The following is a 27,420-nucleotide window of genomic DNA, read 5'->3' on the forward strand; positions in this document are numbered from 1 at the left end:
ACCACAGTGTAGTCCTGTAGCTGCATCTTTCTTAGGAGTGAACCAAGTTATTGTATGACATCGATTTCCAAGCGCCTAGAGGCCTGTAGGTGATTGGGCGCGCTATAAATCGAAATTAACAATAACAATAACAACAATAACTGTAGCCTCTTTTTTGACATACTATACGTCTACCCTCTAGCCATACTTGAAGGTTCAACCCCGATGTACCAACCCGCCGAACGTTCATGTGGCATTTAATCCCTGACCATTAGGTGAGTCAGGCAGTAGTCTGTAATGTCATTATACACATGAAGTGAGCACTTTTTAACATCATCTGGCCACACAATAAGAAATGTATGGTGTCTCCTGCGAGACTGCTGCTGTTTTTTACACCATTGTTTTTAATATAAAGCACCCTTTTCACTTACACAGTGTGTGTGTGATGGCTGCACTGCACGCTGCAACAACACAGTCACGTTATTCTGACGCTAGTTGTAATTCACCACCACTAGCATGACACACTGTGTTCTTGTCCTGGCCCTGACCATGTATGCTTTCTGGTGGAAACGAAATGCTATTAATTCTGTATTTTTATTCCCCGTTTAGGCATAGGATAAAGCCACAGAGGTAAACTACACCCACACTACACACATGACACTAGCATGTTGTTGATTGAATGTAGTGTTTATCACTTATAGGTCCTGATGAATCGCGGGCAAATGGCCACACGCGAGAAACATGTCGACCAAATCCTTCTCTAATCTCATCTAGGGCCACTATACCTAACCGATTGGCACCTAGCGAGTTAGATTCACGTTTTTAATTGCAGTGGGGGACCCCCAGAATAAAATAGTTTCCGGTACCCCCCACTACATTTTAAATCACTCCCCTAGGCAACTTGCTACTTCAACCCACACACCCGGACTTCACCATAAGGCAGTTGGATACAAAAGATCTCTGCCAAAGAGCCCCTCTCAGAGGTTAGCCCGTCGGGGATTGCACCGCCTCCCCGACGAGGAGCAACGCCTATGATGAAGCATGACACCCATATGGGTGTGTGAGGCAAATACATCCAACAAAATGGATGCCCAAAGGTGTTTCATCTACACCACCGGTCACGCCAGATACACTTAATTCCCCTTTTCCTAAGGAACAGTTCAGCAACCCACTTGGTTTACCTATGATTGTCGCAGGCACAGGCTGACACTGGACCTTCCACCCTTCTAAGTGGTAAATAGTGTCCGATTGATCAATTGATCACTCTCCCTCCTTTTGATGATTAAGGTTTCTAATCTCCAATCTGCTGTACGCACATAACCGTGTTTTGATCAGCTGAATCCCTATCAGACTCCAAAACCTGCTAGATGCAACCAGCAGTTATTCATCTAAAAATGATCTAACTATCAATCTCGACAAATTGAAGGTAATACGACTAAACCCAAAAAAGATAACATCCTATCACCGCTGCTATTTGGCTGGTACAACAATAGAAGCAGTCACATAATATAAGTACTTGGGGGTGACAATAGTCATTTAAAACACAAAAAGAATCCATCAAGTGGAGAGGTAACTCAATTACAGTAGCTTTAAAATCAATCAAACATAAATCAGACGGCCCGGGCCTCACCCCACTGCTACAGGTCTAACAAACAAAGCTCGTCCAAAATATTACTTATGGGAGTGAGTGCCTGAGGGGAAGAGATGTGGACATCCTGTACAGCACATTCTCAAGATCGGCAAGAATGATATTCATCCTACCCAAATATGTCTCGCCTGCACAAATCAGGCTGGCATTTGGCCTGCAGACTCAAGAAATCACTCACAAAGGTGCCTATGTTAAGTGCTGGCACAGGAATAAAAAGGTCGAACTAGGAAAACTGAACACTGATCTATGGAATGAAATACACTTAAAGAAGGAATGTGCAGCCTATTTGACAGCATCAATAAATAATCTAGGCCTTATGGACCTTTTGGCGGCCTCCGGAACTCACAATAGCTTTAAACAACTGGTAAACAAGACAGGTAAAAGGCAGTCTATAGTGGAGGACAAGGCAGCGCTTAAAGAAATGGCCCACAGATGGTTAGTCCTGAAGAGCTGCACCAAGCCTCCCCCACAATCTTATTTAGGTGCTGGATTCAACAGGAGAATGAAAAAAAAATACATTCACTTCTGAATAGCCATTCTACCAACCCTGCTGCACCGCCCTCATTGGATCACTGACACAGACTACCTGCTGCTTATGTGGGAAAGTTGAAGAGAGTGTCTTACACATATTGTCCATCTGTGGGTAACTGCAATTTGAAGGCTGACTGCTACCAAAACCAATTTTTAAAATCAAGGGGATAAGATGCTGCAGCCAAGCAGTGATGCACACTTGTCATCATTTTGTATGATTTTTGGAGGCGGCAGGGGAAAAAATGTGGAGAAAAAACGGCTAGGAACCTTTATCACTGCAATCAAAAGAACCCCACAGTGTCGCTGTTCAGTGAATTTTAAGCACTTAGGCCAAACATCACCCACTTCAATCCCAACCAGCGAGCCGCACATCTTTTTGTCTTGTCCCCTTGACACACCCCCTTTAAAACCGAGAACCTCTCCCCTCTGTCGCTTGGGACCTCTGAGCCTCATGCTCCTCATATTTGGGCTCCGATGTACTCACTTGGGATAGCAGAATGATCAGGACCTGGCACCAAAAGCTGCCTTTACAATGCCCAGCATAGTATAGCACTGTTTCCTACCTCTACAGAGACAAAATCATGGGCTTTTTAACCACCAAATCATGCTTCCCTGTACCCCATCACTTTTCCTCCCTTTTTTGAAAACAGGCAACTTTAAATTTTTATACCTCTTTGCTATGGCTTTTTAATAAATCAGGTGAATAAAGTCATTCATCTTCACTTATAATGCGTGCCAGCAACAACAAGTTCTTCAAAAAATGTTTAGAGCCAAGAATGGAGTTTGACACTAAACGCTTTTGGAGAATTCTGCCGGATCCGAGGCTTAGAAATAAATACATCAAAAACAAAATTTATGAACCTGAATCCCTCAAAGAAATACAAGGGGAAAATGATCTACAATGGGGCTTTCTTAGAAGAAGTTGACGCCTTTACCTATCTAGGCATCTCTATGAATGCTTGCATGAATTGGAGATCTCATATGGACCTTGTAATGTTAAAATATAATCAGTTGGCAGGGGCAATAACAAAGAAGCATAAAACCTCGTATTCAAAACCAATTCAGCCAACATTGGAGATCTACGGCATGAAAGTGCTGGGTGCATGTCTTTATGGGTCAGAACTTTGGGGCTTCACCAATTTGAATGCTTTATCAGCGGCAGAAAATAAATTCCTGCGAGGCTTAATCGGAGTCCCTCAGAGTACCCCCACCACTCCTCTCCTTTATGATCTGGGGAGGAAAAGGATTGAGGACATGATTAGACTTCGCCCCCTCCTATATTGGAGGCGTATAAAAACTACCCCGGAACTGAGCCACTATGCTGCTGCCTTATTGGATGTGGACAATTCTGACACCTTTCACAAAGTAGTTTGGATAAAAGAGGTGAGGAAACTACTTCAAAAATTGCACCTTGAACACTTGTGGTCTGAAACCGACCCAGATGACTTTCCTTCCAAGAATGCATTAAAAAAGCTATATTGGGAAATGATAAATAATGCCGTATTGGTCTCCAGCCAATCCCCTGCCTTGACATCCCAGTTTTTAGAGATAAAAACACTCCCCATGTTTGAATTGTACTGGGATCTGATCTCCAAGCCTCTAGATAGGAAATTGTTTTTTCAGTTCAGAGTCGGCACCCTACCCCTAAACGCTTTTACTGTTAAATGGTCCCCTGATAACGTTAGCACATGCTTTTATTGTAAATCCCATGCAGAAGATATTTTGCACTTTTTATTCGTATGTCCATTATACGCTGCCCCAAGGAGCAGATGGCTGAAACCTGCATGTAAAAACCTGGGCACAAGGAGATGTCTCGAGGCTTACAGGGTCCTGAAATCGAATTGTGCCCCTCAACTTGTAATTGCAGTCGCCAAGTTCCTCGGATGGGCCTGGATAATACGCACGCGCACTTTAAAACCCCCATGAACTACATGAACTTCCTTTGGACTGTGATGATACTTTTAATGTGTAAATTTTAAAGATTTCTATTCGCCAACAATGCAATATTGCATGCCATTTAATATGTTTTTTTTACTATTAGATTAGTATTTATTATGCTTAGATAGGGATGAAAGCTTTTATGACAATGTTGTCGAATAAAGTATTTAAACTTGAAAACTTGGAGTTGGTATTCACCTTGCTACCACCTGCACATCAAACCAACCCATAGAGGATGCATTTGTTATGCTGGTATTCAAGACTGAATACTTTTTGACAACTTAAGCTAGCAATGCACCTAGGGCTTTAGTGTTTTATCCCAGTATCCATGTTGCTTTCTTTGCGCATTGAATGAACTCCCTAAATGTTACACATTTAACTATTTACACCTGAAATTTTAGACATCTAGTTAGCTCAAGACGAATATTTTATGTTCGATCTCAAGATTGAAATGTATCTGTGTACTATCCTGACAACAACCATTGTAAATTGTTCCGACTACCTTGACACAAGGAATTAATGTTTATGACATGCTCTCAAATCTTTTGATTATGAAATCTGCTCTATTATGCTTTTTTACGTGAAAATTGTTAAGGTTTTTATTAACTAAACTTGTTTACTTACTTACAAAGACCTTTCTTTGAAGTCTCCTCTCTTCAAAGGCCAAAGTAGGTATAAGTACTGGACCTCTGACACCATATATTCAGAACACTTCTGGACTGAGGACTTTCTGCCAGGAAGAAGAGCTGTTGTGCTTCCAGGAGTGACTGCCACTTTGCTGTGTTGGCCTGCTGCTTCTGTCTTGAACTGGACTTTGCCCTCTACAGCATGCTTTCAACAACAGATATCTTGTTTGTAAAATGCATTTATGATGTTGTGGCCTGTGTATATGTGTGACACCAGTGTGGGAACTTCTAAAATAGTCAGTTCTGGTATATGTCCTTCTGTGTTTCCATCACACAGTTCTTGAGTTATGTTATGTTATATTGATTTGCATATCAAGTTATTCACGCAAGCGGGTATCCATTCACTTGGGCATTTGTGTAGGTTTGTGGCCCACAAGGTGCTCATACAAAGAGCCAAATCTTCAGCTTCTTGCGGGACTCAAGGAGTGAGCAAGAGGCTCTGAAGTGTTGAAGGATGTGGTACCATGTGTTGGGTGTGAAGTAGGAGAAGGAGCGGCCTCCAGTTTTACTTCTGCGGATGCTGCGAATATGTGCGAGTGAGAGTGAGCAGAGTGTAGCTGTCTAGTGAGTTGGTGAAAGTGTATGCAGCTGTTCATGTATTCTGGCCCTGTGTTGTGTATGGCTTCGTATGAGGGAGTGAGAAGTTTGAATTGGCTGCACTTGTGAATAGGGGCCCAGTAAAACTTTGTGAACTGGGGTGTGATGTAAGTAGGAAGGTGGAAGTAAAGAAGTGGGTCATGGACTGTTTCATTTGTTCTCGGGGCCCAGTAGCCATCCTCCACTTTATATTCACTGATGTCTATGATCATCTAAGGGCTAACCCTAAAACCATGTGGACAGAATGCAATCTTGATCTGTGTTTCAATCTGGCATGTGCAGATTGAAACACATTTGTTTGTTATTGTAACCAATGTTTATATGTATTTGAGGATTTGATGTATGTTGACATGGTCTGTGTTTCTGCACTAGAGTGTTGTATTGAGTTTTCACACGTGTTATAGGTGCACAAGGTCTGAAAATCAAGCCTCAGAGAAAACCTGTGCTTTTTTGCTATATTTTTAAAATTGACGTAGTTTTATGGCCAATATTGTCTTGTGGTGGTTTTTCCATGTTGCATCAGCTAGGGAGAGTTTTCAGTTTTTTTGCTAGATTGTCACAGTGCCTGCTGGAGTGGAGCTTCTCCATAAGCATGCCTCTATTTTGCGCTAACAGTGTTCAAAACGTAGAAAGAGCTCATTCTTCTGAACTTCCTTAATGCTTTAAAGGAAATATTATTTACAGTCTGGTGTTGAAAGCACTAGGTTGCAAGCAATAAAACTATATACATTGAACCCAATTATAGCCTAATGAGAAGAGAAACTGGTTGCTGGAGGCAAGTTGTGTGTCTGAAAACTTATTTGAGAAACCTATGGGTATTAAATGACTCAACACAAATTTGTTAGAAACATGATGCTGCAAATTGGGAGTTATATGCAACCTAGTTATGGATGTGGGATGAATAATTGCATGGGGTCTATATTTTATTCACTCTAATAATATTTATCATAAGTGAGGTATAGTATTGCTGTTATAATGACAAATCTTATTCAGATGATTTCTTAAAGGTCACCATATAATAAAAGCTCTTTAATATACCAATTTTGTGTGCGTATTCATTCCACAGGTTCATGGTGAGGGCCCTTTTCTATTTCCTGCAACAATAAGAAATTCTCTGACATATCCGTTAGATTCTAAACATCTCACCCCTTCAAAAACATCCATGATTAGCGAATGAAATATTTATTTCCATTTTCTCTGCTGGGGCACAGATGCCTTCGGATGCTAAGGAAACCTACAAAGTATTCCACTTCAAACAAATGTTGTTTCCAAGTTCTCAATCATTGCAAATACAACCTAGATCATGGGAGCATGATGAACCTAAATCATACAAACCTGCCACAGGGCCACATTTACTGTAAGAGAGAGGACTTAATTTGAAGGAGGTCAGAATGCATCACCCTTGCGTTCATCAAGTGCATTCAACAGGTACATAATGCAGACACTCAGTCTTGGGAATGACTACAGAGGCATTACCTGATCGAAATTAGAGCGTGGAAACATATCTAGAGTCTCTCCTGCTCTGGTAAACACCAATGATGCCCTTAGGAAGCACTTGATTTACAGTTTGCTTGTGCTACTTTGATAGGAGGAATGTACCACATTTTCAAAAAATACAGGGGCGCCCGGGAAACAAAGGGAAATGAATACCCTGAGACTTTTGTCATTGCAGTTAGGCATGCCTGTTATATTGTCCACTGGGTTATAACTTCTATTTTCACAGTCAAGTGGAAATTCTACTTAAGACTTTACACCTTTAATTAAATTGTTCATATTGTTTTATACTATTTAAAGCATACTACCGTTTTGAATATTATCATTCTCAATATAATTTAATTGCTAAGTATTATTTCTTCTCTTCCATCTTCCATCTTCCATTTAATTGGAAACTTGAGTATGAACACAAACCGTTTGGACATGTATTTATCAATCATTTATATAAATTACTATAGTATGGATTGTTAATTTTCTGGTACAAGTATCAATCGAATCCTGTCAGATGGAGATTATACTAAGCAACACTTACTCAACTTACTCAACGTGGATAGCACGCAGCCCGGTGGCAGAGGGCTCGCGCGCATTTGCTGCTGCAATCTTTTATACTTTTAAACTCCACTTTATGTCCACTCGCCTTTGCTGACTACGAGCATTATTATTTTTGTTCTACTATTCCCCACCCGTCCTGCTGACTACAAGATAGGACACTCTGTACTTGTTGCCTAGCTTTTAAAAATCGCACCCCTGTGGCTCGCTGATTACAAGCCTGCCACACTTACCTCCTGGTCCGCCTGAAGCCGGTCGCCTTCGACTGCGGGCGCCATCTTGGGTCGGGTTGTTGGTCGGCCTCTCCTTGACCACACCCCCCTCGCCACACAGCTACTAAGGTCCTCTCTCCCCCTCCCTTCAGTGATAGCACGCAGCCCGGTGGCAGAGGGCTCGCGCGCATTTGCTGCTGCAATCTTTTATACTTTTAAACTCCAATTTATGTCCACTCGCCTTTGCTGACTACGAGCATTATTATTTTTGTTCTACTATTCCCCACCCGTCCTGCTGACTACAAGTAAGGACACTCTGTACTTGTTGCCTAGCTTTTAAAAATCGCACCACTGTGGCTCGCTGATTACAAGCCTGCCACACTTACCTCCTGGTCCGCCTGAAGCCGGTCGCCTTCGACTGCGGGCGCCATCTTGGGTCGGGTTGTTGGTCGGCCTCTCCTTGACCACACCCCCCTCGCCACACAGCTACTAAGGTCCTCTCTCCCCCTCCCTTCAGTGATAGCACGCAGCCCGGTGGCAGAGGGCTCGCGCGCATTTGCTGCTGCAATCTTTTATACTTTTAAACTCCACTTTATGTCCACTCGCCTTTGCTGACTACGAGCATTATTATTTTTGTTCTACTATTCCCCACCCGTCCTGCTGACTACAAGTAAGGACACTCTGTACTTGTTGCCTAGCTTTTAAAAATCGCACCCCTGTGGCTCGCTGATTACAAGCCTGCCACACTTACCTCCTGGTCCGCCTGAAGCCGGTCGCCTTCGACTGCGGGCGCCATCTTGGGTCGGGTTGTTGGTCGGCCTCTCCTTGACCACACCCCCCTCGCCACACAGCTACTAAGGTCCTCTCTCCCCCTCCCTTCAGTGATAGCACGCAGCCCGGTGGCAGAGGGCTCGCGCGCATTTGCTGCTGCAATCTTTTATACTTTTAAACTCCACTTTATGTCCACTCGCCTTTGCTGACTACGAGCATTATTATTTTTGTTCTACTATTCCCCACCCGTCCTGCTGACTACAAGTAAGGACACTCTGTACTTGTTGCCTAGCTTTTAAAAATCGCACCCCTGTGGCTCGCTGATTACAAGCCTGCCACACTTACCTCCTGGTCCGCCTGAAGCCGGTCGCCTTCGACTGCGGGCGCCATCTTGGGTCGGGTTGTTGGTCGGCCTCTCCTTGATCACACCCCCCTCGCCACACGGCTACTAAAACGACCACTATGTGTCAGTGCAGCGGACTAGCACAGCGGGCGCGACGTAGGCGGGCCGGAGTCGCGCCAGAGTTAAGCCCGTCTGCGCCCGTCCGCGGCCGGCGGGGGCTAGGGGCCGCTACTCCTGGTCCTCTTCTCCGATACTCTTCCACGGACCTGACCCTACTACAAGGTCATTGGCCCCTCGACCCTCGCACTATTCAACGGACCATCTTTATGGGCTGTTATTCTCCCTGTCTTGCCTGCCCACTAGGTTGTCCTCTTCCTTTGGCTTCCCCGTCGGCTCCCCTCTCATCGACCATCTCTGACCTCTGCTCTCCCCCATTATCTATTATTCTACTAAACACCAGGTCAGCCATCAAACACCACCAGGAACTTTTCATTCTTTTAGACACGGACAAACCCGATCTTCTGCTATTAACGGAGACATGGTTCTTTGAATCTTCTCTTCCGTCTCTACTGGCTGCCCTCCCCTCGACCTACTACGCTATCCGTGCCGATCGCCCGGGCGGGAAAACGGGTGGAGGCGTTGCCCTCATCGCCCGTACTGACTTCCAGTTCCAGATTCTCCCCTCACCCCCCTTGGGAGGAATTGACTACTTGGTGGCCCGTTCCACCTCTCTCTCCCCCCACCTAGCCATCGTGCTTGCCTACCGCCCACCTCAACCAACCCCATCTTTTCTTCCGGCCTTTCAAGATTTACTCGGCACCCTGGCCGTCAACTATGCCTCGGTTCTAGTCCTCGGGGACTTCAATTATTGGCCGACGGACCCTAAGGAATGCGCCTCATCGAAGGAATTTTCGGAAACCCTCCTTTCTCTTAATTTCACCTCCCTTGTCCACACTCCCACCCACACTCATGGCCACATCCTAGACCAAGTTTGGTCTCTCAACTGTCCCCTGTCTGCACTGTCTGTTACCCCTTGCACTTGGTCCGATCACTTTTTAATTTCGTTTTCCCTTAGCCTCTGTCTGACCAAGACACTTATTCACGCTAAAAACTCATGGGCTCGCAATTGGGGCAAGGTCAATTTGTCCGACCTTACGACTTCACTTCTGGCCTCCTCTCCCTCTTTATTGGGCCTGGACTCCGCAGCTCAAGCCAAAGCCATTGATTCATGGCTTACGAATGGAAGCGACTGCTTGGCTCCTCTTCGGCGCACCTCGATTAGGCGCCCTGAAGACGCCAATCGGTGGTTCAGTAATGATCTGAAAGAACTGAAGCTTACGGTTCAACGGGCAGAACGCAAATGAAGACTGGACTATTCCCCCATCTCCAAGACCTGTTATGTCCTTCTCCTAGGGACTTACAAAAAAAACATCACTGAGGCCAAGAAAGCCTATTTCTCGGCCAAAATCTTGGCGGCCGAGAATCAACCGAAGGAGATCTTCGCCATCACTCACGACCTGGCTTTTTCCGACAGGACCTCACTCAAACCCCCTCCATCCCAGAAACTTTGCGATTCCCTGAATTCCTACTTCGTAGGAAAAATCGCGACAATTAAATCCAACATCCCCCCTCCCTCCCCTCTCTTTGTTGACCTCCTGCCAACCCCGCCCCAGCCTTTTTCAATTCTTTTCCCCCTCTTTCTGAGGAACTTTTCCTGTCTCTCCTTCCCAAAATCAAATCCGGTTCCCCTTCAGACATCTGCCCGGCACACATCTTACGGCAGGTCTATTCTGTCTGTACTTCCTTAATGATTCACTGGCCCAAGGGGTTGTCACTCCATCACTAAAATCCGCCTCCATCGTTCCTATTTTAAAAAAGCCAGAAGCCGACCCCTCCATGATGGCCAACTATCGCCCCATCTCCCTTCTACCATTTTTGGGGATGGTGCTTGAGCGACATGTTACATCTGCGCTCAGCTCCTTTGTCGAGGAGAATGGGAGGCTGGCCCCGTGTCAGGCTGGGTTTCGACCCAAGCACTCGACAGAGTCAGTGGTGGTGTCAGTACTAGATACCCTCAGAGAGGGTATGGATGTAGGCAAATCTCAGGCACTGGTCCTCCTTGACTTGTCCGCCGCTTTTGACACGGTGGATCATTCCATCTTACTTTCCCGTGTCAGGGCGGCGGGCATAGGAGGCTCAGCCCTTATTTGGCTCTCGTCCTTTTTGAGGGACCGGACCCAGGCGGTTCATCTTGGGGAGTTTTCAGCTACCCCCTGCCAGGTCCAGTGCGGTGTTCCCCAGGGTTCTTCTCTGTCTCCTTTACTGTTCAACCTTTACATCTCGCCTCTTATCTTTGCTCTACAGCAGCTGGAGGTCACGGTATATAACTATGCCGATGACCTCCAGCTCATCTTTAACCTATCCTCTTCCTCTGACTCCATCTCTAACTTCCAATCTATTCTATCTTTCATCAGGGACTGGATGAACTTCAACCACCTGAAGCTCAATCCCGATAAGACGGAACTTGTGGTTACGGGTGGTTGTTCCAGTCCCTGGAATTCTCTATTTTGGCCCCCCTCCTTTGGTTCTCCTCCTACCCCAGTTTCCTCTGTTAAGACTCTTGGCATCAAGCTAAATGACAAACTCACTATGCACTCCCAGATAGGTTCGGTGGTTTCTTCCTGTTTTCTTACTCTCCGTACTATCCGCTCTATTTCTCGTTTTTTTTCCTTCTCTGCACTTAAACTAATTATGTCCGCACTGGTCCTGTCCCACCTGGACTACGGGAACATCTTGTTCAATGGCATCCCTCAGTACAGCCTGCGCAAACTGCAACTGGTGCAGAACCAGGCGGCCCGCCTTGCCTTCGGTCTTCCCAAATTCCATCATACCTCTCCCCTCCTGAAGACCCTTCACTGGCTTCCCGTTCGGGAACGCGCCTTGTTTAAATTAGGCTGCATGGCGTTTCAGGCCAGGACGGGCCTGGCCCCTTTTTTTATATCTTCAGCCATCAAAGCTTATGTCCCTGGCAGAGACCTTCGCTCCTCGGCACAACATCTTTTAGCTGTCCCTCGCTACCGGAAAAAAAAACAGGGTGGCTCGAAATTTTCCACTCTTGCCCCCATGTTCTGGAATTCTCTCCCCTTCCACCTTAGGTCTCTCACCCAATATTCAATTTTCCGTAAAGCATTGAAAACATTTTTATTCACTAAGGCTTTTCTGTCTTAAACTCTGTTCCCCTTTTCAGTCTATGTCTTAGCGACTGACTCTGCCTAGCTGGCTGTTTGCTATCTCAGCGCCAAGAAACCGCTCAGGTGTATGTTGCGCTTAATAAATATTTTAAACTTAAAATGAAAATGATTGACCGAAGCAACAATACCTACATCATATAATAATGCAGAAGATGTATCTTCCCTGTCATGAATCCTTTCCATTAAACTGAAAAAGTTGCTATTAAGTGTAAGGACAGAGGAAATCAGGACTTTATAAAGATGTACGGATCTTCACTGATGGAACTGTTCCAACTCTTTTCTTTATTACCCACCACTGGAGCTGCTCCCTCTCTCTGATGTCCAAGGAAGCTTGAATAAAAATTCAAGGCCATGTCACGAAAGGCCTGAAGTTATTGGAGGTTACACCCTCTTAAATATCCATATTTTATTGGCCTTACTTCTCATATGACTGGACCTGCCATCCTTCGGAAACATTGAGACATGCTACTTAAGAAAACAATGTTTTCAAGTGACTTCTATGAAAGCGATTACACTTAGTTTCTTTACCATGGATCTTGTAAACTCATCTAATTTGCAGGAAAAGTATTCTTCTTTTACTATTTTGTTCTTTCCAATGGTGTGTAGGAAGCTGACTTAGTATACGGTGCTCACTTATTTAAGTTTAGCACCCTGCACTAATCCAGGCAATGGATATTTTAAAGTATATCTCCTCTTCTTAAGGGCCCAATTCTGGTGCAGTTTGGAAAGCTTCTCAACCGAATGGGTTTGGGAATGGTTTCAAACCGAATCAGATCGGGGTAGTCCAAATGACCGAGTACAATGCATCTGGATGCTTCCAGATACCATTTGGTTGGACTCCCATTGACTTCAATGGGAGCCTTTGTTCCGACGGAATGCATAGTCTCCCATTGAAGGGAGGGATGGCTGGGAAAAATTGGACACCCTGTGGTGGGCACTCCCTGCCACACTGTGCATGGCTGGTAAGGGAAGACCCATGGGTACCCCCACCAGCCTGATTGGGAAGGCTCCAGGTACAGGGTTGGACACTACAGGCTACCAAAGTCTGATTTCGACTGCCGATTCAAGTCAGATGGCACGATTCGGAAAGGCTGTCCAAATCCAGTATTGTACTCAGTCATTAGGACACACTGCCCATAGAGAAGTGCAATTCTGCTCCATACAGCTTGGTCATTCCAAATGCCATCAGATTTGGATTGGGATATTCCTAACGCCTAACTCGCATCGTACTCAGTTGGTTGGATACCTTTCTGAGTTGGTTAGAAAGAAACATTCCCAATCCGATTTGGACGAAGCATATGCCATTAGGAGGCCTTACTAACTGCATCAGAATCAGACCCTTAATGTTGTTTTGCATGTGTTATTCATTGATAAAGGAGAGTTTGGAGTGTGTTCCTGAACTTATGTAGTGGGACTAATCATGACCAGAAAACACCACCTGCACAGAACTGTTCAGTGGTTTGTGTATGGGTGACAGTCCAACTGGATTTCAAATTGTATTGATGCATTGAACTAAATTCTCGCACCAAGGAGGTAGAGATCTTACCCCTGTGGCTTTGGGAGAACCCTCTGATTGGGACAGTATGGCCATCAAGGCTGCCTGCAGTGAGAAGCAACAAGAGGAAACGTTGAAGAGAGGGGCTTAAGATTAAAATCTCAGATATAGACAAACCATTGCCCCACTGCCTCATTGTGAATTTGAACTATAAATTGTATAGTATACATTTTGCAGTTGTTTTAAAAGCCTGGTATGAAGCATATTTCTCTATATCATCCATCTTATGTTTTTACCTGTTATTGCATGCTCCGGTGATGAGTCTGTATTTTGTAGCTAGACAATTTTTGGGACATATTGGTGGCAGCATGTAAGGAAGACATCCTGATACATTGGCAATCATGGCAAGCATTTCCTCCGATAAACGATCTAGAAAAGAAATCCATCTCTTAAGTAATGTTTGCATTTGTGTTTGGTTATTGAAGACATTACTCAGTCTTCCCTATAGCTGAGACGTTATTATAAGTCTATTGTAAATTTATAGTACTGACGTAAATGAAGTATTAATTTTTTGACTTTTTTGAATATACAGGAAAATAATCATTCTCTCTATAAAATTCCACCTTCTGTTGGGAATAATTGAGGCACACTGCTATGTTTTCATGATTTCCTGGATGTGCATGCTTCTTCTGTCATCTTTGTCTTATTTAATATGTATACGCCTTTTTTATGACAAAATAAAGGTGATAAAAAAGCAAAGACACCTACAACAAAAAAAGGAAATTAGACAAATACAAATAGGCACTATTATTCGAAATATTGATGTATTTGTTTCAGGCAAAATCAGTTGTAAAGACTTTTTTTCCCTTTTCTTTCAGTTGCGCATGTCTAATTATTGAATTCCTGTATATATCTAACCACAAAAATAGGTAATAACATTATTTTTATTTACAATAAGGGATATTAAATGCATTTCAACAATTTTTTGTGTAGCATATTGACTATTAAAGATAGACAATGTATAGGTGAACTTGGTCTTGGTCAAAACTTCATCCACTAACAAATCTCAAGCAGTGTTTTATTTGTAAATGAAATAGTGACGGTGGTCAAAGCTCCAATCTGAAATGCAGCTGGTGTAGTTAAATTTGCGCGCACAAATTTCAAAGGCTGTGTATTCCTAAACCCACCTCATTCATCTTTAATTTGCCAAGAGACAACCCATTCACCTTCATATTACCTCTGCATGTCTCTGCTTTCTCACTTTGTGACTGTGTTTATGCCTTTCTCTTCCTCCATTCTTCCGTTTTTAGGTCTCGCCTACACAGCATGCAAGCGCTGCATAGGAGAGAGACCTGTAGCCATTGCCAGAGCTTTGGGGGCAAAAACATGCACGCTTTGCATTGCTTGCAGTGCAACGCATGCACATCTTGGCGATTTCCTTGCGAGACCGCGTGGCACCACATGGTGGCGCCATATGGTCACACGCTCCTGCAAGGGAATCACGCAGGCCCCCTCCCCTGCTGCCGCGTGAGGCGCATGCAGGATTCAAGTGAAAGCATGGCCAGTATTTTTTCAACAGACTGGTATTGCTTTGACAGTACACCAGCAATATGGTCGCCAGAAACTGGGATAACGATTATGTCCCTCTTCGATGTTGGCAGTGTCCTTAGTTTCCCTTGCGCAGGACGTCATAGTCCGTCGTCGAGTTGGAGAGGGGAGCTTGAAGCTGTCCATCCTTGTGTGCACCCACCCACCAGTGGCGAGAGCTGAGGTCCGCCGGCAGGACTGTCGCACTCATTGCCTGGTAAGTGAATCCCCTGCTTCCTGTTCACTGGTTGTAGGTAGCAGGCACTCTAGTGGCTGCCCCCTGCTCCGTTCTGTGTTGGAGCTGCCCCTTTCCAGTGTGTTGCTTTACATTAATTTTACAGCAGGGGACATGAGGTAGATCCTCAGGCCCACTGCATTCACGGGCTCCTGTATTTTAAATCCTGCGCCTGGAGTTCATAGAGGGACCTTTTAATCAAGAGTCTCTAGGTGATCGCGCCAGGTATTCTCAGCCATCTGCGTTTGAGGGTCTCGCACTCTTGGTCAAAATGAAATTTGGATTAATCATAGATAAAAGCAGGGTTTAGGGTTCTTGCACCAGGGACTTTATTGACGCGAATGTGTGGAAGATGGTGGATTTTAAAAAGTGCTGGGGCAGTAATACTGATTTCTATTAACTTATATGTCAACAGGCTATTGGTGGAGTTTCAAATTAATCCAAGCAATGTTTAAAAAAAGTTTGGAAGTGACGCATTATTTAATAGCATTGACCTAGAAACATTGGTCAGAACGGATTGAAGTTTGGCATTTGTGACACTGGTACTGGAAAGGGTAATGGAAGGAATGCTAAGGGTTTGTTTTTAAGGACATTGTGCCGCTGACGATATTTTAAACTAGATGGGATTTAAGGTCTATTCTAAAGGGTGGGTTGATTTAGATAGAGCTAGTAACTCAGTTAGAAAGTGCTTGTTTACAGGGAATAATTTTTGGTTCAGTACCTTATTGAGAAGTAGCATTGTGCATACTTTGCTTCTGGCTTAGTTTGTATCTTTTTAGTTACTTTATAGCATTTCTATGTGGATGGGCTCCATAGAGAATTTGTCAATGGCTACGACCCAAGAATCAGTTATTTTTTAATTAATGTGTTTCAGCCTACTTTAATACGTTACCTGAGGTATAATAATGTTGTAAAACGTCAATATTAGCTACAAGACGCATATTTTTGAAATTCTCTAACACAGAAAACAAAAAGCTGTAACCGGTCCACTCTTTGATTTTCCCCTTCATCGCACCGCTCGTCCATGTAGATTAAAAAGAATACATATTGAGAATAATTACTGTGCACTAAAGGGCTGCTGCTTTCTGTATACAGTCAACACTTTCACTCAGCTAGCATCTAATTACTGACAATGCATTCATATGTGAACACTGTTAAGATTTTGGTCCTATAGACTTTGGATATGAGTCAATTTCTTCCCTTTTATGATGCACCTGAGTGGAACCCTCACTGCATATAGGCCCACATGCATCAATATGGGCTTTTGCGATTTCTAATTTGCGAAAATTAGGGAATCGCAAATCAGAAATCGCAAAAGCCTACGCATTATTTTTCTCTCATTTTTTTTGCAATTCGGTAAAAATCGCTATTTTTACCGAATCGCATAAAAAATGCGATTTTTCAATTGCGATTTCGCAATCCCCATTCATTCCTATGGGCTAAAATGCCCATAGGAATGAATGGGAATTGCGAATTCGCAATTTGAAATCGCAATTCATCAAAGCATTTCAAGGGTGATGAGGGGGGTCCAAGTGACCCCCCCCCTGCACCCATGAAATGTACTTTTAAGTATAATTTACATACACCCATGTCCTAAGGACATGGGTGTATGTAAATTAACAGTTTAAAAAATGCATTTTTGTGCATTTTTAAACAATTTCGCAAATTACCACGAGGTTCAACTTCGTGGTAATTTGCACTAGCAATTTCAAATTTCGCAATTTGAAATCAAATGATGCATAGCATTTCAGAAATCGCAAAATTGCGATTTCTGAAATGCTATCGCAATTTTAGAAATCGCAAAAAAGATGCAATTTCTAAAATAGCATGATGCATCTCAAAAAGCATTTTTGGAATCGCAAACGGCCTATTTTAAGGAATCGCACCGTTTGCGACTCCAAAAATGCTTGATGCATGTGGGCCATAGACTATAGGTGCATCAAGATTCTCAATGGAATGTCACTGTGCACCCAAGAAATCTAGTTTTCTTTTTTTAAATGTATTTTCTAATAATAGGAATAGCTTTTCTGGAGAAGACTTGGTGCATTATGGATGGTTGCCATATAATAGGCTCACGTTTAATAAGTTCATTCCAGAATAAAATGCTGCTTAGGATACCACACTGTAGTGCCACTGCCATGAGTTGATTTGTAAAATCACTTCTATTTTAAATTCTTAAAACCTTTTCGCTTTCCTCGTATTATGACTGTAACAACATTAAGTAAAAGTGATTTGTGTGTTACAGATTGCTTATTACCAATGGCATAAACTCTTTCTTCACATGGTAATGTAATACACCTTGTTTTGCATTTATGCCAATAGGTCTAGCTTTTGGGACCTTATAAGTATTTAGTTATGCAGCACAATATCCTTGGTGCAACAACCTCAACTGTTGCATGGCTAAACTCTTATAAGGTACAAGGATTAGCCATGCAACTGCTGATGTTGTTGCTCCAAGGATATTGTGCTGCAAAACTCAATACTTATAAGGTCCCAAAAGCGAGACCTATTGGCTATGCCAATGCTTGTTTAAATGTTTCCTCTTCCTCTCAGTGAATGTTTAGTGCAGATAAATAAGTGGAGGCCCCCAAAAATAAACTACCATATCAAATTAATCACTGCTCTCAAGAGTCAGGGATTCCTGAGGAATCTCCAGTGTGTGGCCCATGTTGAATAGGTGGGTTTCGCAATTCCGAAATCTGAGCAGAACCTTGCCTCAATAAGAAACATTCTCACATTTTCTCAGGCATTTACGTAAAAGAGAAAAATGCTGCAGTTGTTTTAGAATGTCTGGCATAGTTTATTAGAAGCACAGAGGTGGATGCTGTCGGTTAAATGTCAGACTGCTACAATCACATCATCAGATCCAAAACATAAGAAAAGTGAATTTTGAGCCGTTAGACCTGACATCCAGGGGAGTGGAATTCCCCCAAACGGTTTGTCTGGATTTGTTTTTGTAGGCATTAGGGGCTAGATGTACTACCCTAACTTTGGAAGTAAGTGGTCCCCCGTATACAAGATAAACTTGCCAATAACAAGGAAAATATGGACTGAGGAACATTACCTACGCAAATCACTATATATATATATATATATATATATCTATATATATATATAGATATATATATATATATATATATATATATATATATTACCTACTGGCGGTCGCCAGTAGGTAGTTGTAGTTAGGATTTTTTTCAATCCAAAATCTCAAAATTCTATTGTGAATAACTTTGGCGCCGGGTGACGAATCTGCCTGAAAATTTCCTCAAATTTGCCTCGCGGAGCTCCGGTCCTTCCCTGAAAGTTTCGGGGGGATTCGTCAAGCGGGGGCCGAGATAAAAGGAGTGTCCCAAAACGTGTTTTCCCCATGTTAATTTCCATAGGGCGGTCAACCTCATTTTTAGCCCGAACGGCTGAATGGATTTCCACCAAACTTGCCAAAATTGTAGGGACTGGTAGCCCGATGTGCCTTTGCTATGTCTCAAGATATGTGCTCCAGTGATTTTTACGAAAATTAACTTTGAAAAAATATATATTGGGCTACATTGGGCTATATATATGTTAGAGCCCAAATGTAGCCCAATGTAGCCCAATGTAGCCCAAAGATGTCCACCAGAGACAAAAAAAAAACAAATGTAGCCCAAATATCAGCCAGATGTAGCCCAACTATAGCCCAATGACAGAATGTTACAGAGTGTTCTAAAGAACAACTAGAGCGCTAACAGTCTTACTTATGACAAACGTATGGCACACCTGAAGTCATCTTGATTGGAATAAAGTGTTAACACTTAAAACATTTAATTTGCAAAGGAACAAAATGAGGGGGTTCATTTTGCCATAGAAATTATGATTAGTGCTGAAGAAAGAAAAATTAGGGCACATTTTGAGTGACTTCTCAAATCCTCTTATATTTCATAAAAACAATTCTGATATGCAGTCTCCCAAGATGGCCACCAGAGACATAAGAGCCCAAATGTAGCCCAAATATCAGCCAGATGTAGCCCAACTATAGCCCAATGACAGAATGTCCCAAAGTGTTCTAAAGAACAACTAGAACACTAACAGTCTTACTTATGACAAAAGTATGGCACACCTGAAGTCATCTTGATTGGAATAAAGTGGTAACACTTAATACATTTAATTTGAAAAGGAACAAAATGAGGGGTTTCATTTTGCCATGGAAATTTTATATATATATATATATTCACTGAAAAAACCATAGGTTTCACAGCAGTTATAGTTAGGAATTAGCATTTAAAAAACCTATTAAATTCACTGAAAAAACCATAGGTTTCACACCAGTTATAGTTAGGAATTAGCATTTAAAAAACCTATTAAATTCACTGAAAAAACCATAGGTTTCACACCAGTTATAGTTAGGTGGAAATTTTACTCGCATAAAACCACTTAAATTCCCACGTTATAGTTAGTTGGACTCACTATAACTTGCGCGTGCAATGCACTACTGATGACGGCACATATTACATCACTCATGACATGGTCAGTGACATCACTTATGACATCACTGATGACATCTCAAATGACATCACTGATGACATCATCCAGTGAATGTGTATCTTTCTGAAAAAGAAATATTTTTTATATATGTATATCTAAAGGTTGATGGAAGAATAAATGGGTAAATAAATGTCTAAATGGATGTTTTTTTGTGTAAAATTGATTGGTTAACTGACTTATTAAATGTATCTTAGTGAATACATATATTAGCGAGTAATGTTTAAATATTTAAATATCTGTGTCTCACTTTGTGTATAAGTGGCTGCATGGGTTGGTGAGTAGCTACATGAGTGTGTATATGGGTTATTAGTTGTTTTTTTGAGTATCAGTATCAGTGTCTGTATGGTTCGGTGGGGGATATTACTTAGAGCACAGATGCATGAATGAGTGACTCACTATTTGTATGTATTTTGAAGACAGCATGTGTGCAAGACTGTATGGGTGGATGATTGTGTGTATGGGTGGGTTAGTGAGTATGTGTTTTTATAATTGATTGTTTAAGAGAGTAAATATGTTTCCGTTTCTGTAGAAGTATGTGTAGTGGTGTGAATATAGCAGTATAATCAAGTAAATGGTTTTTTGATAGTTTATTTGCATGTGTGAATTTGTGTGTGAGTAACTATATGGATGAGTATTAGTGTGCAACAGGATGTATAGGTGTATGAGTACATATGATGAGTAAGTACATGCATGAGTGACTATATAGAACTGTTGGTGAATGAGTGGATGTGTATGTAGGTGTTGGAATTACCTAATAAGTTGTTGTAATTGGTATTGGTTTCTCCTTTTTTAAGAAAATGTTAGTTTCTATTTTTGAATGTGTGTGTCAAAGGTTATTTTATGCTGATAGGAGGTCTGCCACTTTGTCACAAGGATGTTGTCATCAGTGATGTCATTTGAGATGTCATCAGTGATGTCATGAGTGATGTCACTGACCATGTCATGAGTGATGTAATATGTGACGTCATCAGCAGTGCATTGCACGCGCAAGTTATAGTGAGTCCAACTAACTATAATGTGGGAATTTCAATGGTTTTATGTGAGTAAAATTTCCACCTAACTATAACTGGTGTGAAACCTATGTTTTTTTCAGTGAATATATATATATATATATATATATATATATATATATATATATATATATTCACTGAAAAAACCATAGGTTTCACACCAGTTATAGTTAATATATATATATATATATATATATATATATATATATATATATATATATATATATATGCTCAGGCAAAAAAAATATAGAACGTGAATAATACAACTAAATATGTATTAAAAAACATTCAACATAACATGCCCTGTTATTATCAAATCATTTGATCATCATTTATTTTTATATATCATTTCCCCCCTCATTTAAGAAAAATATATATAGAACGTGAATAATACAACTAAATATGTATTAAAAAACATTCAACATAACATGCCCTGTTATTATCAAATCATTTGATCATCATTTATTTTTATATATCATTTCCCCCCTCATTTAAGAAAAATATATATAGACATATGCCTGTGATTTTGTTTGACTATATTAAAAGAAGTTAGACAATTTTATCAGGTGTTCAAGTTCACAGTGAATACATTGAAAATTGCACATGTGATACACTAATATAAATTTTTTCTTTTTTTTACTTATAAATCACATCAATTGGTGAAATGTGATTGCTCTTTGTAGGCAATGCACAATGCGAGTAACTAAATGATGGAGAGAAGCTGGCGGTATGTTGACACTACACGCGTAAATTACGGATTCCTTAACATACCCAAACAGTAAATTACCGAATTAGCAATGTAGGGAGCACTCAAATGAGTGCTTTCCCCTTTTTGGGATTCGTTATTTACCACCAACTACAAGTTGGTGGTAAATAAAGAAAAAAAACAAAAAGCAATTTTATGCAAATTGCTTCAGTGCCATGTTGCATGTTGTCAGTGCCATGTTGCAGACAAGTCTGCAACATGTGCACCTATACACAATTGAGGGGTGCAACAGGGTGTCAAAGTGCCACCCTGCCACCCTTCCATGTTTCCCCCAATTACCAAATCGGTACTTACCGATTCGGTAATTGACATTCAGTCCTATGGGCCTCCAGGCCCATAGGAATGAATGGCAATTACCGAATCGGTAAATACCGATTCGGTAATTACCGAAACTTACCAATTTGGTAATTTTTTCGGTAAAATTACCTACATCCCATTTGCCTGTTCTTAAATACAGAATCTGTATTATTCGGTATTTAAGAATCGGTAATTTGGGATTACCTACATCTGGCCCTTAATACAGTAAAAACAAATACAAATAGCAGCAGATATTAAAACAGTTAAAAAGGATAGCAGAAGGTTTCTAAAACAAATAGCAAAACAGCCCTCAATTACTCCAATGGAGACCGCTCTTGCCTTTTCAGTGATAGGTAGCTTCTCTCCATCAACTCCAATCGTACCAGACAGTCATTGTTGCTTCATTACCCACACGTGCTGCCTCCTCCAAGGACAGTAAGTAGGATTAGAGTTGACATGATATCAGCATAAGCAACGGACTACAGTTTATGTAATGGGATAGACCTCATCCTTACTTTTCCCATTACAGCCAATATATTCTTGTTTCACCTGTACCAATCTTTTGATCTAGATGGCCATACCTTTAAAACAGTCGGAGTTAGTTCCCGGAGACTTATTGCATGATACGCAAGGTAATAGATCATTGATTCTCAGGACTCCAATTCCTGGTTTTATAAAAAATAATAATAATTAAAGACTCCTCAACTTGTATTATATTAACATACTCATCTCTGCTCTTATACAGGAAGGGTCACAATCATTGGGAACAATTTTAGCCACCCTTACAAAACATTTCTTCTCCAGCTGAATTACCATTCAAATAAGTATTTCTTCTCCCTCTGCCTGCCTAAAGCTTGTATACTCTTGCACAAGGCTCTATTGGGGCACCTACAGTGTTCTATATGGATTTGTAAATATTGACAACTTGCTATTATCATGATGTATCACTTAACTGCTCGGCCCTCTCTTTCATCTTTCCTTGTTTTTCTCTTATTCTTTCCTCTCTTCTCTCTTATGCTATCAAGACTCATTAAAAGGTCTCTGCACTCTTTTCACATTTCAATGTATGATCACACATTTTGGAGTTCCATTTTCTTTTTATGCATGTGTAATTGTTTCATGTAATTGTCTTTATACACTATATCAGCATCTCCACGCGGGTCTTAACTCACTGATCATGCCCTCGTCATACTGTTTGATCTTAATTTAAGACAATAGTTAAACACAAATCCTGAGGGTGCATAAAAATCTATTTTATTGTGTTGTTTTTTGGCCCATTCAGTATATACTGCGATGGATTCCTGACGAAGGCTCAGCCGAAACGTGCATATTGTCAACATACCGCCGGCTTCTCTCCATCATTTAGCTTCTTGCATTGTGCATTGTCAGCAAAGAGCAATCATGTTTCACCAATTGATGTGATATATAGGTAAAAAAGAGCAAAACATCTATACTAGTGTATCACATGTGCAATTTTCAATGTATTCACTGTGAACATGGTCACCTGATAAAATTGTCAAAATTCTTTTAATATATTCAAACAAAATATCAGACATATATCTATATATATTTTTCTTAAGAAATGGGGGGAAAAATCTTTTCTAATATATAAATGAAAGGATTTCACAATAACAATATTTGTTATGTTGGCATGTTTTTTAATGCATATGTAAATGTATTATTCGCGTTCCAGATTTTTTTGCCTGCGCATTTATATCTATATCTATCTATATATATATATTGTTGTTGTTCTGCGAAGCTGGCCGTTGCGGCACAAGGGGACCAAGGAAGATGGCCGTGGCATTTCCTCTGGACTGAGTACCTCACACCCTACCTGCAAACCAGCACAAACTAACTGCTTTGCCTCACTCCACCATACCACCCTCTCGGGCGTTAGCCGATACAGTGCATTCTGGGAGTTGCAGTTTATTCATTGACACTGAACTGCTATGGGTGTGACGACATCATTAGTGGGAGTAGTATTGAGTGCTGGAGAGTATTTGACACAGGTGGGAGTTAAAGGGTGAAGGACATTTTTCAGTGATGGGCGCTGAAGAAGGCTGAAGTGTCGAAATGCATTCGCCGCCACTGTAACCGACGAAATAAAGCGAGCTGTCTGTCCAGAAAACCCCTTTGGCCTCTGAGTCCTTCTTGTGTGGAGGGGCTGTTTTCGTGATATATACTGCGCCTGCCAGGGACGCAGAACAGATGGTCCTGCAACATTACTGGTCCCGGGAAGAAATACTGGCAATGAGCTGGCGACAGCGCTTAGAGGTCGAGGTATCGACATTTCCGGTGACCGCCAGCAATCACGGAGCAATATGGGGAGATAGAGGTATTTTACCTACATTGGGCGAGAAGTCCGCATTGACTGTCCCTGCCCTGCCTGTTGTTCTGCGAAGCTGGCCGTTGCGGCACAAGGGGACCAAGGAAGACGGCCGGGGCATTTCCTCTGGACTGAGTACCTCACAACCTACCTGCAAACCAGCACAAACTAACTGCTTTGCCTCACTCCACCATACCACCCTCTCGGGTCGGCCGATACAGTGCCTTCTGGGAGTTGCAGTTTATTCATGGACACTGAACTGCTATGGGTGTGACGACATCATTAGTGGGAGGAGTATCGAGTGCTGGAGAGTATTTGACACAGGTGGGAGTTAAAGGGTGAAGGACATTTTTCAGTGATGGGCGCTGAAGAAGGCTGAAGTGCCGAAATGCATTCGCCGCCACTGTAACCAACAAAATAAAGCGAGCTGTCTGTCCAGAAATCCCCTTTGGCCTCTGAGTCCTTCTTGTGTGGAGGGGCTGTTTTCGTGATATATATATATATATATATAGGACTAGTATTTGGTTGCAGATTTTATTTGCTTTCATTTTTCCCACTGTGACGCAATCCCATGCATAAAATGTTTTTCTAAACTGTCTGTTCTTACTAGACAAGCTCTCAGTCAAGTGTATATATTTCGTGATTTTTGCATTACGTTATTTTCTGTCTGACATTTTGCAATCATACAGCTGTATTGTACTGCCATACACACTTGCATTTTGTTGGGCTATGGGACGATTGGTCACACTTAAATGTGTTTTCTATGTCCATTGCAAAGTCCAGTGGGAGGTCCAGTGGGAAGGGCTATTTAACATACACAATCTATGGCGCCAAACTAGATTGAGAAAGGCCTCTGTGAAGGCCGAAACGTTTTTCTGTACCTGGGATTGAGGGCGACATGATGTAATAAATTGATGCCGAATCCTGAAACCACTTTGTGCTGTGCCTTCTTCCACGGAGTTTTGCTTCACGGGAGCTGGATTTTCTGTTCATATATATATATATATATATATATATATATATATATATATATATATATATATATATAGTGATTTGCCTAGATTATTTTCTGCAGTCCAGAAGTAATACTCTTATATTTTGCTATTCGCAAATTGGATCGCGACTCGCAAAATGCAATTTACAACGGTGTCTCAGATACTGTTAACGTTTGCCTGCCTCATTGAAATGAATGAGGCAAGTACTATTTCTGACCCCATTAGGAATGGCAAGCACTCCCAGGGATGGTAGCGGCGTGCTGGGGTCAGCAGACCACCATGTCTGTGACTGCTTTCCAAATAAAGCTGTTTTTTTTAATGCAGCGCGTTTTCCTTACAGGAAAACGGGATGCATTTAAAAAAGAAAAATTTAACGTTTCAGTTTCATTTTTAGGAGTAGGCAATCGTCCGTGGGACAACGGCCTGCTCTTAAAAAATATTTTTGCACACACTCACAAAGGGGAAGGTGTCTCCTGGGGAACCCTTCCCTTTTATGAGTGGTTTACCACCTACTTGAAGTAGGTGGTAAACTGCGAGTGTTTTGCCACTGCAATTGCAATCGTAAAAAATGTTACAACACATTGCGAGTCGCTATTAGGCAGGGACGCCCTTTTCACACCTCTTCCTAATAGCGAGTCACAAACCCTATTTTGCGAGTTGGTGAAGGATTACCGACTCACAAAATAGGGTTTGTACATGGGGCAGACCAAATTTGCGGTCGCAAACAGGCTGATTTCCCATTTGCGACCACAAATTATGGTCTTACATCTAGCCTTAGGACTCTTCACTTTACCACTGCTAACCAGTACTGAAGTGTTTATGCTATCTCCTTTAAACCTGGACAAAATAGACAATACCTATTTGGCACATTTCATTTACTTTTATGCCCCTAGTAAATGGTACTACCTGTACCCAGGACATGTAAATTGTTAGTAGTGGGCTTGCATAATTAGTTGAATTTAGTCTTTCAATATGTCTCTCTTACAAATTCGACATATAATCACTGTGCTCTAGTATGCACAGTGGCATAATGTATCGGCAATAGGGTAGAAGGTATTCTCCTAAGATGGCCGCCAGTCATGCGCATTAAGGCGAACAGGCATGCTGGGTAAACGCCGTCGTCATCACACATGCGAAAGCATTGGGCTTAAAAAGGGACAGGGGTGCGTGGTTGTTCCATACCCACCCCTGACCCACGGAGACGTAGGGCTGTTTGTGAAGGTGGGAACTCTAACAAACCCTGTTAATAATTTGAACAGGATAAGGGCATTCAATAGGAGACTCATGACGATGGCTTGCTAGTGGCTAGCTTAGAATAACATCTCCCTTTTTTAATTTTTTTAATGAAATGTGCCGCGTTTGAATAGGCTATTGAGCTAAGGAGTGAAAGTAATTCCTTCGCGCTACGCTATATTTCAGCTGCTCGAAAGATACGGCTGGGATTAACACGAGGAGAATCAGGAGATGTTAGAGCCAGTCCTGCTGGAGTGTTTGGTTATCTATGCCCCATAAATGGGAAAGGCCATAGGATGAAAGTCAGGCCCTGTCCGGAGTTGGGTTCCGTGCAATTTAAAGCTGAACCTTTAAAGCAAGGCAGCTCCGTTTTTAAATAGGATGGTGCATTATCTGAATGGATGGGTTTGCATTTGTTTTTTAGCACACGCTTGTATCTGACCTGGAAGAGGTGGACGATTTGTTGACAGGAAGATTTATCATATTAGGATCTCCTGCTAACCACGCTCCATGTGGAAGAGGGTCTAATAAAGCCCATAAAAAGGTGAGATGTGATCACCACATATTTTGACTATGTGTGACAGATAGATAAGTTTGTTTTAAGAGAAATACTAGCCATCAAAAAGGTAGGGTTAGATCTAATACCCCCTCTTTTTTGCCATTGCGTGAAATGCCAGTGAGCGTATCTATCCGGCAGCCAAGACACATTTAAAAGGCGGCGGAACAAAGGTGGAGGTGACACTATCTGAGTTGGTGCCCTCTACATAAGCCACATGTAATGAGACTTTGGATATAGATACATGCTAGCCTAAGATAACTATCAGACTAGAATAAGATTATGAAAATAGTGGTATCAGACTATAATAAGATGATGAAACTAGCCAGTATCAGTGGAGTGGACAGTGTTTCCTGTTTCTCCTTTACAGAGTTGGAATAAGGAGTTCTGATTTTAATTA

The 27,420-nt window shown here is 41.8% G+C and overlaps 1 protein-coding gene across 1 annotated transcript in view; it reads right to left on the reverse strand.

Annotated features, from left to right (window-relative positions):
* The window catches only part of TPO (thyroid peroxidase), a 945,924-nt gene that overhangs the window by 804,124 nt on the left and 114,380 nt on the right, over positions 1 to 27,420 (reverse strand). Inside the window, exon 4 of the mRNA XM_086925200.1 lies at positions 13,791 to 13,923. Coding sequence (XP_086781326.1) covers positions 13,791 to 13,923 — 133 coding nt within the window. The remainder of the gene's footprint in view (positions 1 to 13,790; positions 13,924 to 27,420) is intronic.

This window comes from Lissotriton vulgaris, chromosome 6 (genome assembly GCF_964263255.1).
Source record: "Lissotriton vulgaris chromosome 6, aLisVul1.2, whole genome shotgun sequence".
In the NCBI taxonomy this organism is placed as follows: Eukaryota; Metazoa; Chordata; class Amphibia; order Caudata; family Salamandridae; genus Lissotriton; species Lissotriton vulgaris.